Consider the following 16,598-nt stretch of genomic DNA (forward strand, 5'->3'; position numbering starts at 1 on the left):
AAAATTGAATAAAACTCTAAATGTAATTTAAAAACTTTACTATAAACTGTTCCACACAAGGTTAACCACACAAACACTTCAACCAGTGTTTCCTTTTACTGGACAAATAGCGACAACGGCTCACAGTAGGATCAGTGATTGCTAAAATTATACTGTTGGCAGAGCTATCCAGTCGGCCTGTAAAAGTGAATATGAGTTTTCTTAAAAGTGCTTTAAAAGTACAAATGCCTGCTGTTACAAACATCTGACTGGCACTGCCCCCTCTGGGTATTTTAAGTATGATTCTTAAGGCATCATTGTATGCAACTTGCAGCTTATTCATGCTGCTAAATTAGTTTGAAATTTCACTTAATACCAGGTTTAATATCTGAGTTGTTTTATTTACACAAATTAGGAGTTAAAGTTCAAGAGACTCAGCAACCTGCCCAGGACTAGTTCACAGTTCTTCATGTGCAGGAAAGAAGGAAACAAAAGACTAAGTTCAGCTTTGTTCATCAGTGAAGAAGCTGCCATTAACAAATACTCAAAATATCTACTCTATAAAGTCCAAAATGTCTAAGTTTATGCATTTGTAGTGTTGAATAAAGTATAACAAATAAAAACTGGACTTCTTTTGAATTCATTTCAGATTTCTCTCCTCTGGATTGATTTAACAGTAACCATCCTCAGATATTCCTGAAGGTCTATTTAGATAAATCTTTTAGAACGTTTCATGCATTTTTAGAAGCCTCAGGTTTGACATTTACAGCCTCAGATTCTGTTTAAATATTTAGAGCACCTTCTAATAGGATCTCAGCATCACACATACACCTGTGACACCAATAAGTCACATACCGTATAAACACCCTATGATGACCAGAGTCTCAGAGTCGTATGTACAGTCTATGGTCTCAGGGTTAGCCGCAAAACACTGACAAGTCAGTGGCTCAATGCAATCTGCTGGGTTCCTTCTATAGGAAACTTTTTACTGATTGGCTTAATAAACTGAACTCTACTACTTTGTTAAGTGCTTTGAGACAACTTATGATTTGGCGCATATAAACTCAATCAAACTGAATTGAATATATCAGAATAAAGCAGCTGCTGCAAGAAGGAAAGAAAACACTGTTGAATCATTCATGACCAAATTTGTGGCTGCATGCAGATGCACTTATTTTAGTTCATGCTGGTTTCCTTCCACATTGGCTTGGTAGAATACGTCATCGCTGCACAATGCAGTGCTAAAGGGGGCCACCCAGCCTGTGGAAAACCCCCTCATTGGTTTGAAGAGCAGTAATGCATGTCCTTAACAGAAAACTACAACAAAGTTTGTGTATCTAATAAAAATGTAATTTAAATAATTTAGATATTTTGCAAAATAAACAGAAAATAACTGTTCAAAGATTTCTTGGGATTTTCTAAAGAGATTTCTAGCTAATTTGTCTAGAACAAGAACTCCAAATATTCTAATAAAATTTGCTATTATTTTTTGTCAAAGAGCAGAATTAAATAACGTGTTTGTACATCTAGTTCTGACTGTTAACCAGCAAAAGGATATATGCATCATCCAGCCTTGGAGGTTATGGGGTTGAGATAGTGCAACTTAGGACTCGGGTGTGTGTGTGTGTGTGTGTGTGTGTGTGTGTGTGTGTGTGTGTGTGTGTGTCAGTGTGTGTGTGTGTGTCAGTGTGTGTGTGTGTGTGTGGTGTGTGTGTGTGTCTGCCCGGCAACAGGAGTATGCCCACACAATGACTGTAAATAAATACAGGCTTTTAGTTTGAGTTTTCCCATATTTTAGGTGACATTCTGAATCTCTACTACCACCTAGAGGCAAACATAATTTTTGCACCATTCTGGCTATAGTCAGGGTCCACACAAACAACTCTGAAAACGTAGTCCACACAAACCCATAAAAACACGTGTGTGTGTGTGTGTGTGTGTGTGTGTGAGAGAGAGAAAGTGAGAGAGAGAGAGAGAGAGAGAGAGAGAGAGAGAGAGAGAGAGAGAGAGAGAGAGAGAGAGAGAGAGAGAGAAAAGACCAACAGACAGTGATTCAAGTGTCTGGCTTTGTGAGACGTGCTTTTTATTTCAAGTGAAATATGGAAACAATTATACAAAACAGGAAACATGATTGTAAAGACAGAAAGAGAGGGAGAAAGGAAAAAACAACCTTTACAAAAGACACCTCCAAAGGTCAATGGACAAAGTTCGAGTTACCACGAACGCTCTAAAACTCCGGTGGTTCACGTTGTGGCACTGGTGACAAATAGTAAAAAATAAATCAGTCAAATAATTTTAAATGTGGCAAACCCAAATGAAAATGTCAGTTTGTTGGAGGTAACACACCTGGAGCTAATACAGGGGAAACAGAAACTGATGAAGAAAATCAAAACTCACGTGACTGATTAAAGGGTTTGGGTTAGCTATTCTAATATTTGCAACTTCAATAAAGATCTATGAGTTGTACCTTTTTAAAAATCTGTAAAAAAGAAAAACATTATTTTATCTGCTAAAGCTTCTGCCCGTGACCTGACCACGGATAAGCAGAGGGAAATGGGATGGATGTATGGATAGATGTTTAAAAAAACACAATTGATAGTGTCAAACTGATCAACAGCAGATCCAGATAAATAAAAATTGGGGGCTTTTGTCTATCCATCCATCCATTTTCATCTGCTTATCGGGAGTAAGGTCGCGGGGGCAGTAGTCTAAGGCGAGAGGTCCAGACTTCCCTCTCCCAAGCCACTTGGGCCAGCTCCTCCGGGGGAATCCCAAGGCATTCCCTGGCCAGGTGAGACATAGTCCCTCCACCGTGTCCTGGGTCTACCTTTAGGTCTCCTCCCGGTTGGATGTGCCTGGAAAACCTCACCAGGGAGGCATCCTGACTAGATGCCCGAGCCACCTCAACTGGCTCCTCTCGATGTGGAGGAGCAGCGGGTCTACTCCGAGCCCCTCCCGAATGACCGAGCTTCTCACCCTATCTCTAAGGGAGAGCCCAGCCACTCTTCGGAGAAAACTCATTTTGGCCACTTGTATCCGTAATCTTGTTCTTTCGGTCACTACCCAAAGCTCATGACCATAGGTGATGGTAGGAACGTAGATCGACCGGCAAATCGAGAGCTTCGCCTTCTGACTCAGCTCTCTCTTCACCACAATAGACCGGTACAACGCCCGCATCACTGCAGATGCAGCGTCAATCCGCCTATCAATCTCACACTCCAGTTTTCCCTCACTCGTGAACAAGACCCCGAGATACTTAAACTCCTCCACTTGGGACAGGACCTCATCCCTGACACGGAGAAGGCATTCTACCCTTTTCCGAATCAAGACCATGGTCTCAGATTTAGAGGAGCTGATTCTCATCCCAGCTGCTTCACACTCGGTTGCGAACCGCTCCAGCGAAAGCTGAAGATCACGTTCTGATGAAGCCAACAGGACCACATCATCTGCAAAAAGCAGAGACCTGATCCTCAGGCCACCAAAACGGATGCCCTCAACACTTTGGCTGCATCTAGAAATTCTGTCCATAAAGGTTATGAACAGAATCTGTGACAAAGGGCAGCCTTGGCGGAGTCCAACTCTCACTGGGAATGAGCCCGACTTACTGCTGGCAATGCAGACCAAGCTCTGACACCGGTCATACAGGGACCTAACAGCCCGTATTAGAGGGCCTGGTACCCCTTACTCCCAGATCACCCCCCACAGGGCCCCCCAGAGGGACGCGGTCAAACGCCTTCTCCAAATCCACAAAACACATGTAGACTGGTTGGGCAAATTCCCACGCACCCTCCAGGATCACCCTAAGGGTATAGAGCTGGTCCAGTGTTCCATGGCCAGGACGAAAACCACATTGCTCCTTCTGAATCTGAGGTTCAACAATCCATTGGACCCTCCTCTCCAGAACCCCTGAATAGACCTTACCAGGAAGGCTCAGGAGTGTGATCCCCCATAGTTGGAACACACCCTGCGGCCCCCCTTTTTAAATAAGGAGACCACCACCCCGGTATGCCAGCCCCTGATGTCCACGCGATATTGCAGAGCCGCGTCAGCCAACACAGCCCCACAACATCCAGAGCCTTAAGGAACTCCAAGCGGATCTCATCCACCCCCGGAGCCTTGCCATAGGCTTTTGTCTGACTTTTAAATTTCTACAAAATTCCACCAAATTTTCTCCTTATTCCCACCCACCTTACTCCTGGATAGGCTCATGGAGAAACGATGATGCGAGCAACATCCAGTGAGATACCCGAAGTAGCGCATACCCATTGGTTTGCATGGTGAGGTTTCGTTGCTAGTAGCAGTTTATTTGAACGTTTGAAAAGATTTTAAACAAATATTTACCCCATAAAAGTACTTTGTGGTTGTCAAGAGAAAATAAAATTTGTTGCTACAATGGCTAAGTAGAGAGAGAGAGAGAGAGAGAGAGCGAGAGCGAGAGCGAGAGCGAGAGCGAGAGAGAGAGAGAGAGAGAGAGAGAGATAGGCTGCGAGGGTCGCTAGAGTTTTCACCGCCTCCCCAGAGATGGGGAACCACGAAGGATGTGGCTGAAATATCTTAACTTTAAATTTAACACTAATTTTATTTGCGTGTTCCTTAAATTTTGTTGTGAAAACCCCAGGGAGGAAAACCTGCATCCTACTTTGTTGTTGTGATATGAACCACCTCCGGAGAAGAGACGCCAGGTGGTAAAGGGAGTAGTCTCACAACAACAGGTATGATTTCATGTGTACAATTTTCTGAATAGTTATAATGTAGACTCTAGAGTAATGGTGTCCTGTTTGAGCTGTGGCAGCTGGTGTTCACTCATGTTTTCTGTCTCCCATTAAAAGAAGATTAGGACGGATGAGTCTTGTAGGGAGCCGAAGTCTCCTCCCTTTCCGGTCGGCTCATGGGTCCCAGAAGAATGAGAAATGAATGGAAGTCAATGGGGCTAAAAGAGCTCATTTCTAATCAGTTTTGTCTTTTTCCCCGGATCGCACATATGTTGTACTGCAATTTAAATGAAAACTAATGATGGGTGTTTCGGCCATGCTTGTCAAGTACTTTGATATTTATTATCAACTTGTAAATGTTTGTAATAGCATGACTACAAATTAAGACATCGGCACGTCGCATATATGAGGTCACCACAGAAACTTTTCTCCCTAGCGTAGCTGCTTCTTACCACATGGCCAGATTTATGGTGGTTCTATCCTCCTGAAAGAAGGATTTGAAGTTCGCTGAACTTACAGCATTTTCCCTGTTTTTCTCTGTGTCTGGTTCGATGAAGTCACTGTCGTGAAGGGAATTTGTAGTCCTGGACTTATTTTCACAAAAAAATAACGTTTCCCACCGTTTGAAAATAAGCCCCTTCTTGGTATCAAAATGCGTCTTTAAAATTCACGGACATCATATGTGAAACCCATGGCACATAACAAGCGGAATTAGAAAATAGCATTTTTTGCCCCATTGGCGTGCATTCATTTTTTTGTTCTTCCGGGGACCCATGGTGCGGAAGTAGATGGACGTGACTTAGGCTCCGGACCGGAAGTCGGTCGCATTTTCATGCAAAGGCTCACAGGGATAGAAATAAGGTGGATAGCCAATAGTGCAAATTTTGACTTTCAAACAGAGCCAAAGCAATGCAAATGTTTATTGATATTAAGGATAATTAATTATTTAAATAAAGATTTTGAGCTTAAGAATTCAGATTTTGCTCAGTAAAATTGTTTATAGCTTTTATAATATTTAAATTTAAAAATAAAAATCACGACATGTCCAGTGTGCACATTAATAAAGAGAAATAAGTCATATTAGCTATAATAATGAGCTAAAATGATCTTTTTATTCAGGCACCATGCACTCAAATGCACAATATTAAAAGCTTTTAAACTAAATGTAAAATCCTCTTATGTTTAAGGGAAAGGAAACATTTGAATGAAACAAATCAAGTGGGTAGGTTTTTTCTCGTGTCACAGGAGACTCTCCCAAATTAAAACGGTGCAGCTTTGTGCCGATAATAACTGAAACAGGGTCCTAAATACACTTTCAATTAAATTTTCATCTGTGACACGCTCATAGCATTTTGATGATTCAGAGTCATGCTTTGTGCTGGCTTCTCCTCCACCTACCTGGTATATTAATATAATCTATTTTCTAGAAGTACATACAGTAACGATGGATTATTTCTGAGACACAAAACCAGAATCTGACAGGAATAAAACCAAGGAAGACTACGTTAAACACAGATTTATCTTTTCTGTCCCTTTAAACTGTTTTATAACTCTCTGAAAACACACTTGATAAAGATTTTAGGCTGGAGACAATATTTAGAGATTCATAACGATAAGAAAAAACTTTGTAACGTTCAGTCACTGCACTTGACCTCAGATGAGAATGACGTGATCACGTCTCATGTCCAGGAGTCCAGAATCGTGTCGTTTGTGAGGGACGGCTCCGTCTCCTAGGAAAACCTTTGGATACAATTTAGGTGTCAGCTCTGCAACAGACCAGCAGAAGTTGGTGTTTCTTCTGTGTGCTGTGACAACATCGCCCCCTAGTGTCTGAGCCGCCTCTGGCAGCTGAAGATGCCTGATGTCTGCTTCAGGTCACCACACCAAGTAAAAGCACACACACACACACGCTTTACATAAACGTGGAGTGTGTTCATACCACAGAGGAAGAAGGTCAAATTCTCCTTGCTGTGCTCTCTCCCACATGAACCTGTTTTCCAGCCTCACAGCTTTCCGTTCACGCCACCCGCCAACGCAGAGTTCCTGCTTCGCATCAGCCAGGACGTCAGCAGGCTGCGGGGCTTCAGCTGTCGGGCCGAGGCTTGTGCGAGCCGGACCATACGAGGCGAACGCCACACCTTGATGGTGGAGTCGTCACTGGCGGACAGGAGCAGCTCCTGGTCAGCGGGGCTGAAGGCCACCGAGTTCACGACGTCGTCGTGAGCCAGACGTGCCAGGCAGATGTTGTAGTGGCGGTCCCAGATGTATCCGTGCTTGTCCTCTGCTCCGCTACAGGGGACGGGAATGTTAGGATAAGTCGGTGGAATTCCAGTAGGACATAAGTTTGATGCTTTACGTTACCTTACTCAAGCCACTTATAATTATTCTCAGATTTATTTATGTTTGTAGTAAAACAGGTGTGCAGCGTACAGATTTGTAGAGCATGTTAAATGTATTTAGTTGATTTAATATAAAACATATTTAGTTAAGTTTTTGTGTAAGAAAATAAAAATCAGACCTGAATTGGTCAAGAATAATGTAATTAGTTTCTTCAGGAGTTGCTGGATCAATTATAATTCACTGAATCTGGACTCAAGGTTAGTGGTTCTTAAAGAACCAGTGGTGACATCACTGCAGGTCACACAATTTTCAGTTAAGGCTTTTGAGATGATTTAAAGAAATTCTTAAAAATTACAATTTTTGTTGTAAAAAGCAAAAAAGCCATGACTAATAAGCATCGTTTGTGTTCATTTAGGGGCAGCAGTAGCTCAGGAGGTAGAGCGGGTTGTCCAGTAATCGGAAGGTTGCAGGTTTGATCCCAGCTCCCACCAGAGATGGCTGTTGTTGTGTCCTTGAGCAAGACACTTAACCCACCTTGCCTGCTGGTGGTGGTCAGAGGGACCAGTGGCGCCTGTGTGTGGCAGGCCTCATCTCTGTGGCTACATCATAGCTCATCCCTACCAGTGTGTGAATGTGTGAATGACTGATTGTGTTGTGAAGCGCCTTGGGGGGTTGTAGAACCCTAACCCCTTCTTTCCACGGGAGCCATCAGCAGCACGTCTTGCTCGCGTAAACTGCTGCTTGGCCCTTCCCACGAGACGCGAAGCAGCAGGGGAGCAGCTGTCACCGACCGAGCACGAAGTCACACGAGTGACTTCGTCAGTAAACACAACAACAAGCAGGAGAAAACTACAACATGGTTTGTGTTCTATGTTCTGTCCGTTTTATAATCGCCAATACGGACCTGAAAAACAAAGGAGACCGCTAGCTAGGTGATAACTTCTCACGGGGCTGCACATTTAGTAACTTTTTTAAAAGTAAAGCAACCGGAAGGCAGTACGTTCTTTATTCTGAAAATCTCTGGAGCTTCTCTCCATTTCCGCGTCCGATTTCATGTCTTTCCTTCCCCAAAAATGTCGAACTTGACCCGTTTCAGAGGTGTCATGCATAGAAAATAGAACCGGCGCGTAAAGGCCACGACATGCTGCTCCTGAGACGCGGCCGACTCGCGCTGCTGACGGCTCCAGTGGAAAAGGTTCTGTTGACCACAGCGGTTCCTATCAGCAGCTATGACGTGCTGCTGCAGTAACGTGCTGCTGACGGCTCCCGTGGAAAGCCGGGGTAAGAATGCACTATACAAATACAGGCCATTTACCATTTATCTGAAACCTCAAGATGGCTATAGGTTTCAGTTAGACTGTTCAAATGCGGTTTCAGAAACAGAAAAGGAGACCAAGTTCATGCACAGATGCAACACAGTTTTTACTTTAAAGATCGATGTATAATTTCCCAGGTGATGGGGGCAGTACATACCTAAATCATTGCAAGCAAGCAGTATTTTTGTGTTCGAGTAAGACCTTACCAACGGAAGCCCACTAGAGTAAAATATCCCTTGGAGCACAATTTTCAAACGATTACTTCATCAGATTGTTCAACCTCCAGCAAAATGACAAGCACGCCAGTCTCCCTTTCATCACTGGCGTCGAGTGAAGAGGTAAATGTGTAAAAGGTTTATGAATGGTGCAAGTTTGGTAACTGCGTGTTACAAATCAATAAGTTTGTTTTGTCCTCACAGGCTCCCGTAGGAGGAAACCTGGCGTCTAATACGTCTATGACTTAGACCTGCTCCCATGCATTTTAGACCCAATTTTATGGTTATATGTTACGAAGCCACCAGCATTTCACAACTGGGCATCATTTATTTCGTTTTAAACAAAATTTCGAAGGATATATCTAGAGATAAACGGTAAGAACTACACGTTGTAGCTTGGCTGAAGGAATGATTCTCCTCTGCAGTTTAAAAACAAATCTTTAAAAAATAATGACTAGTGACTAAAAATGAGACCTTTGTGTTCTTATATGTTACAGTTATTCTGAGTAATTTTCTAATAAACTTTCAAACAAAATAGTTAAAAACCACAAGATGTATGATGAATTTCCCAAGACACCTACACACAACTGTGATCTCCTTTGTATTAATCACAATGAATAAAATCCCCAGCAACAGATTATTAAAAACACCCACAAGTCAAATGCTGTCACTGCTGTGCTAGAAGGAAAAAGCTCAAGCCAACACCCCAGGAGGCTGACTTTTACACCCAAACAGGTTTTGAAATAATCTCTATCATGACTAATCTTTGCGTTTATGCCCGACAACATACATATGAAACTAACATTGCCTAAATCTTCCCCATAATGTCGTGTTTTGCTATTGAGCTATGCGTTAGCAAGTGGACAACGCCGACAGGATACTTAAATATCAACAGTTTACAGATTCTGCAGAATGAAAAGAACCTCAGTCCAAACCGTATGGAACTCACCTTGCAACAAAGTCTCTGCTGACATCGAGGAAGATGAAGAAGCACTCGTCGTTGGGCGTGAAGGCCCGATGCGCACGCAGACTTCTCCTCTCCTCTCGTAAGTTCTTCAGATCGATGACATGCATGTCGATCTCCTCGGCGATGGGGGGCGGAAACATGGGGTCAGAGATCACGCATCCTGCTGGCCAAGCCCGGCTGTTCACGTACAGATACCTGGAAACGTTATAAAATTAGAGCTGAGTCATGATCTAACAGTACCACTTCAGAGTGATTCCAGATAAACATTTGAAGGTTTTCTCACTAGTTGCATCCAACTAGCTGGTTTAACACAATTGAAGGTCCTGTTGATATAAAAAAATAAGTGTGGCACAAAAATATCCATTTAAAACGTTATATTTGCCTGTGGTCTGGAGAAAGGCCCATGCCGATGATGTGGCCGTGGATGTCGATAACATGGTCCAGTGAGTCAAAAAACTCATCTGAGCTTCGCTCTTCTCCCAGCACAGGACCAGAAGTGGTCATCTGGTCAGGCTTTATTCTCTTAATGCCTAGAAATGGAGGCACACGGCCTCGTGAGAGGAGAAATCTAGCAGCGTTGCGTCGTTTCATTTAGAGAAAGTTAGTTTACCGATCTGGTGAGGGGAGTATGTAAGGCTGCCGGTGGTGAAGAGTAAATACGTTTGGTCTTCTCCCTGCTCCGACTCAGAGGCCTCGATGAGGCTGGAGTCGGGGGCCTTTGTGTAGGCTCTGCCAATCATCTGAGCAACATGGGTCTCAATCTGCAGCTCCCTCGCCCCCACGTTTCTACGACTCTGGAAAGAAAGAGGAGCAAAAAGAGGGAGAAGGATGGATGAGTGGAGTAAAGAATATAAATAAAATCCTAAAAAATATCAAAGATTACACCCAGCTTACATGAAGAACTTGCTCCAGGCCTGAGATGGTGGGCTGGGGGAGGTGCGTGGAGGAAAAGCTTTGGCTGTTTGTTTCCCTGTGACACTTTTCCTCTCCCTCATCATCCTCCTCTTCCTCACTGCCAGACATTCCCAGGTCAAAGAAAAGAGGCTGGTGCTGATGCTGCTGTTCTCCCTTCTCCCTCCTCGCCTGAGACTGAGCCTCATAGTCCAGCAGTAAGTCTGGGTTGTCATGACGACGACAGTGGGCCACCATTACGGTTCGAATGGTGCTGGCATTGATATTCTGGATCTTGAAAAGACGTTTCACCACGTTGACGTTCTCCGACTCAATATCCTGAATTAGAAAGGCATAAAGGAAAATACAATGTCACTGATTTCACCCGTTAATCTGTTAGTGCTTTTAAAAAGGTTCTAGAAAGACATTTTACAATTGGAAACTAGTCTTTGAGCCTCTATATAGCATATGAAACTGTGTTAGGGCTCAAAATAGTTCAGGAGCCCTGATAAAGGGCCAATTACAACCCCAAAATAAAGCTCTTCAATGTAAAGATTGGTTTGCCACGCCCACTTGGCAAGGACAGGAAATTAATTGAGCTGCGTGATGATTGCCCTGTTTACCCTGATGACTACACCTCTGCCAGAAGATGGTAATTATGCGTACCACAATATACATGTAGTGCAGTCGAGTGAGTGTGTGTGTGTGTGTGTGTGTGTGTGTGTGTGTGTGTGTGTGTGTGTGTGTGTGTGTGTGTGTGTGTGTGTGTGTGTGTGTGTGTGTGTGTGTGTGTGTGTGTGTGTGTGTAGCAGTTCAAGCTAGCATTAGCAGTAGCTCAGGCTAGCATTAGCGGTACCTGATTATAGCATTAGCGGTATCTCGGGCTAGTGTTAGTAGAGGCTTGGGCTAGCGTCTGCACTAGCTCAAGCTAGCGTTATTTTGCAGTTAGCATTACTGCTAGCTTTACTGTCAGCTTGGGAAATGCTAATTCAATGCCATGTGTCTAAACTGATGTGTTAAACCAGCTTTTCTCAGAATGAACTGTTTCTCCGTGGCTACTACATAACTGATTTACACTGAGTTTTTGATATGTTACATTAAACACCCCAAGCGATGTGGTTTTGAACTTCGGGACACCTGTAAAAGCTGTGAATGAAATGTGCTCACCTGGAAGGCTTTGTTGAGCCAGAGCACTGAGCAGGACGTCATGTTACCGATCCAGTGCAGGTTCCCAGAGATCAGGTGGGTCTCGTTCAGCCAGCAGCCAAACACATCGTACGGTTTGTTTCGAACCCGCGACAGCAGCGTGTAATTTTCTAGTAGAAAAATTGCATTTTTTACAAATAAATCTTTCATTAAAATATCTAAAACCTAAAATAAATAAATAAAACAGGAAATTATTAATTTTGTCTTGCTCCTACCCATACTAATGACAGCAATTTCCCCAGATGACGAATGGTGTGGGCCCAGGTAGACCCCCGACACAAGCAGCAGACTATCATCAGGGTTGAACTGGGAAAACTGGGTGTAGCCCCAGTTTAATGGTCTCATACTGGAGCTGTGCACCAATGAGATATTTCCATCCGGCCGCTCTGTGTCCCACAGCTGCACACAAAGAGCAGGAGAATTTTAGAAGTAACTGAATGACAGACGTCTGGCAGAGTTATATGAAAACTACCAAACTGCATAAAAGATACAGGTTTTGGAGGGGGGGGGGTACTATGGTTGCATATTAAATTTTGTTTTGAGATCAGATAATCTGTTAATAGTCCCACAGCGTAAAGCAGCGACATGAAGACGCAGGCCTTAAGTGTACCTTGACTGTGCAGTCTTTGGAGCAGGAGGAGAAGCGGTGGCCCCTGTGAGAGAAAGCCAGGTGGAGAACTTGATCAGTGTGCTCTCTCAGCGTCTGAACCTCCACACAGGGGATACAGTCAAACAGACGCCTGAACTCCCGGTACCACGACAACGCCGCTGCACACACAGAATCAAAATAAGAACACTTTCTCTGAACCACTAGTAACCACTGAATCCGTCTGTTAAAGATGAGTTTTAAATATATTTACAAGGGTGTCGAGGTACGGAGCGTGGAATCCGGTAGTAGCTGTAGAACAGCTCCCTCCACAGGAACTCATCTCTGGAGACGGCCAGCCACTGTCTGCAGGTCAGACCCGCTCTCAGCACAGCATCATGGGGCAGACGCAGGAAGATCTCCAAAACCAAGCTGTCCGGCAGAACTGGACCACACTCCATCTTAACATCCTAAAGAACATGCCACAAAAACAACCATTTCTCTGTTACAATTACGACTTCATGAAAGTACATAATTATTTTGTTTGAAAATCCCTCGCTGATTTTTAAACTTTGGGGAATCTAACTGGGAAATCAAACAAGTTCAATGATTTCTAAAGACTGCTGTTAGTTTTTGGTGAAACAGCTAAAGTTATTTTTGTTTGTTTCAGTTCTGACACAATGTTTAATGATAATGCTATTAGTGTAGAATATTCTAGTCCAGGTTTGAGGAGTTCACTTTAATGATCCACATCAAGAACTGTTCCATTATGGCAGCAGAGCTATTCCAAGTCTGGGCCTCGAAGGCCGTATCCAGCACGTTTTAGTGGTTTCTCTGAACCAACACACTTGATTCAGTGGATGAATCACCTTTGGAGCAACTCATCAGGCTCAGAGCTTCTCAGCTTATAGCAGCCTGAGCGGGGGATGGGTGGCGTGGCCAGCTTCAGATTGTTTTCTTAAAGTGACAGCCATTAAACGGCTCATTCTGGACGGTACTGAAAATAACAAGAGTAGAAATGCTGAAATCACTACGTCAGAGATTTAATGTAAATAACTTAAATAAAATGTCATTTTTCGACCACAGGACTATTATAACTTCTTTTTAAGTCCTACATGCCTTCTCGATAATCTAACTGAGGCACAATCAGTATGGGTACTTATTTGTAGAGGCCGACCGATATGGGAAAAAAACAGTGTGTTGTGGTCCTTCGGGTCCTTTCTTCAGTCTAGTAGTGGTGGCAGTTGGCCACACAGGTGCCTGATTTTTTATTATTTTTTTTTTTATTATTGGCTTTTAAAAATAATTTTGTCAGATATAGAAAAAATTGAATATACCAGCCGGCCAATATATCAGTCAGCCTCTACTTATTTGGGTTGAATAGTACTGAGTTACATGCAATTACAATAACCCCAATTTAAAATATATAATGATAATCTGAAATATGACAAAATAAATTACAGACACTGACCAAAGTTAACTGAACAGTCTTGAAGGTTTGACAACGAATGCTTTTCAAACCAAAAATGAGGCACAGATGTAGACACGAACCAATTTTATTCATTCCTAAAGCTTAAAATCTTCTGCTCTAAAGCAAAGTAGCTTGTTGTCTTCAGAAAGGTTTGAACACTTTGTAGATCAATAATTAGAATTAAACAACACCCCACCTGTTGCAGCATGGTTTGTTTTGTTGTTTGTTGTTTATGTGAACTTAATTTGACTTCATCATCTCAAATAAACAACAGGTAAATGTAAGGTAGACATATAAAAAGAAATATCTTTATGACACAAAATGTTGCGATAGTCCTTTTGAGTATAAACTCCGATACTGACAATGAAAATGTTTTTCAGTGAAACATGTTACACAAACCCACATTCAATTACATTTAATAAACATTTATGTTGCAAACTGCTGCTAAAATAGGAGCCTGACAACTGTTAGAAACCATCAGAGTGTATGTACCTTTGTACAAAAAAATACAATAAAAATAATGATAATATGTCAGGAGAAATATTAGTGTAAAATCATAATGTCAAACCAGTCTGATTAATACGTTATTTTTCTGCATTAGTTCCAAACATAGATACAGACGTGTCAAGTTGACCTAACATGGTCAAGTTTTATAAATGAACGCAAAAATGATTATAAGTCACTTTACGTAAACCACACGAGGAAGACTGAGACGGTAAATAGAGGTTAAAATTCTACCTTTAGCTTCTTGTTTATCAAAGATAATATATTCATTCGAAGATAAACTAAACAGCTCAAGTTAGCGTTAAACTAGCTGTTAGCTGCCGTTTGTAACCAACTTTTAGCAAACGGCATTTAGTATTTCTGTATCTCTAATGAATCAAAGCTAATGCTGAAGCAGTTGAGCAAATTGTTTAATATCTAACCTCTTTAAAAACCGACACCCACCTGATAAATCAACGTCGGTTGGAGAAAAGCATCCAACAAACGGTTAGCTAGAAGCTAGCACCAGAAAAATGACAACAATCCACCATCAGCGAGACTCGACCAATCGATGTCAGAATCGTCGCTGGAGCAAGACCAACTCAGTTGATTTTGGTGTTTGTGAACAAGTGACTAGGAAGAAAAAACAAAAATATTGGTGTCTTTCTTATAATCATCACGTAAATGAAAGACTGTATTTACAAATCGTTGTACATTGAGGCTTAGTAAATTAGTATATACAAAATTTTAGAGGGCTTTAGTGGTCAAAGACAAACAAGTCAAATTTAAATAAAACAATTACATTCAGTGAAATTAACTCAATGCACTAATTTAACAACTGTTAAACATGTGAATGAATCTCAAACAAAATGTTTCATAAATTATTTTTTCTATAGATAAAAAAATAAACGCAAAATTAAACTAAAGACTATTTAACAAATAACACAGAAAAAGCACTAAGTTGAAAGATACAACACAAACGTTTGAATCTGAGAGAACAAAAAGCTCATTTCCATAATTTAAATCATTTTAAAATACCACAGGTACACGAGTTTTGACTGAGAGGAGTATGAACTTGTTTGTGCTTGGCTGTTGCTGATTTAAGAATCTAGAAAATTAAACAATGGCAATAAAAGCCAGAAGAATATACTCAGTTGTTTTAAACACAAGCATGATAACTGTGTTGCCAAGTAACAGAAATAAAACATCCATCATGTTACCTATTTATCTATTAAATGTATTAATTGTGATCAAAATAATAGTTTTCAGATACCAAATGTGCATGAGTCATTAACACTCTTGAAGTTACATTGTTCCTGAGGGAAAAAACCCCAGAAGAAATAAAGAACGAAACACGAGTAACACTATACTCAGCGTGCTTGTATCAGCAGTATCGATGACTCAGTGGGCAGCTCTCCAGAGACCACAAGAACCCATGGGACAAAAAAACGCTGTGTCACTGTTTTCTTGTTACAAATGAGCCAAGTAAACCAAAAGTTGCACGTTAACACCAACTAGAAAATATAGATTGAGAGAAAATGCTGTGACTGCTAATCTCTGGTAAGTTCTAATTGTTTGCTTGTATCATATCATTAAGTTGCGCAAATGATGTTTAAAATAAGATGAATTGTATCCTAATTATTGCTCATTTTTAAGTCAAACGTGAAAATGCATCATTAGGTTGAAAAATGCTGCATTTTAAACCTGATGGGAATGGGATCCAGTTTGATGCAACTGACATAAACCTGTTTTCCTGCAGGACTGCGTCATGCAGTCAACTGGGTAGTTTCCTGCTGTTGCTCCACCAGGAAAGCCACAACCTTTCCAGTACATGGGTGTAAAGGTGCTCTCTGTTTAGTAAGCATTCACTTTTTTATATTTCAGAATATTTTTATGAATGTTTTGTTTCATTTTGCAGGAGCAACAGTTTGGACGGTGCCCTGTGATGCAAAACCATCCAGTCAGAATTCTGTTTAATGCTTCCAGAAGAGGGCTCCAAATGTCCAGCATGTGTCACATATCTGTTCAATTGTGTTGTGTTTGTCGAAATGATGACCTGTCCGAAAACTCCTCGTTAGGAAGCTGGACAATGTCTGACAGCTGATTAAAACAACACCAACTCTACTGTAAGCATCATTCAGTAAATTATAAATAATAATAATAATAATAATAATAATGCATATGAGTAAACAAACATACCCAATAAACTGGTTAAAAAGCTTCTGGTGATTTTATTGTCCTTCTTATAAATTATCTCATGTTTTTGTTGCTACAATAGTCTTTTTGTGTGTTTGGCGCCACCATATGGAAACAAAACGTAAGTACAGAAGTAAATTACCTGCCCTGTGTGGTATTTGCTTAATAAGGACAAACGTTTATCACACATACGACTGTGACTTTTCAGACACTTAGACTATAAATTATTATGATCA

General features: G+C 41.6%; 1 protein-coding gene and 1 long non-coding RNA gene across 2 annotated transcripts; one reads left to right on the forward strand and one right to left on the reverse strand.

Moving 5' to 3' along the window:
• Positions 1–6,460: 6,460 nt before the first annotated feature.
• Positions 6,461–14,748, reverse strand: fbxw5 (F-box and WD repeat domain containing 5). The gene is made up of 10 exons (XM_015942483.3): positions 14,632–14,748; positions 12,487–12,682; positions 12,237–12,394; positions 11,842–12,025; positions 11,588–11,736; positions 10,424–10,759; positions 10,140–10,323; positions 9,912–10,059; positions 9,512–9,724; positions 6,461–6,980 (listed from the first exon to the last, which is right to left on the reverse strand). Exons 2-10 carry the CDS (start codon positions 12,671–12,673, stop codon positions 6,695–6,697), a joined length of 1,845 nt encoding a protein of 614 aa, XP_015797969.1. The 5' UTR covers positions 12,674–12,682; positions 14,632–14,748; the 3' UTR covers positions 6,461–6,694.
• An 876-nt stretch (positions 14,749–15,624) lies between these two features.
• On the forward strand, positions 15,625–16,359 carry LOC107374889 (uncharacterized). The gene is made up of 3 exons (XR_001571605.3): positions 15,625–15,726; positions 15,926–16,009; positions 16,085–16,359. It is a non-coding gene; the product is annotated as an uncharacterized lncRNA (long non-coding RNA).
• Positions 16,360–16,598: the final 239 nt, after the last annotated feature.

The sequence above is a fragment of the Nothobranchius furzeri genome, chromosome 6 (genome assembly GCF_043380555.1).
Source record: "Nothobranchius furzeri strain GRZ-AD chromosome 6, NfurGRZ-RIMD1, whole genome shotgun sequence".
Taxonomy (NCBI): domain Eukaryota; kingdom Metazoa; phylum Chordata; class Actinopteri; order Cyprinodontiformes; family Nothobranchiidae; genus Nothobranchius; species Nothobranchius furzeri.

Excerpts from the sequence above, each read along its gene's own strand:
- fbxw5 (XM_015942483.3), bottom strand. The coding sequence starts at position 12,673 with ATGGAGTGTGGTCCAGTTCTGCCGGACAGCTTGGTTTTGGAGATCTTC. Across the intron at positions 10,060-10,139 it reads ATACTCCCCTCACCAGATCG|GCATTAAGAGAATAAAGCCT; the intron begins GTAAACTAACTT and ends CTCCATTTCTAG. Across the intron at positions 6,981-9,511 it reads AGCAGAGACTTTGTTGCAAG|CGGAGCAGAGGACAAGCACG; the intron begins GTGAGTTCCATA and ends CGTCCCCTGTAG.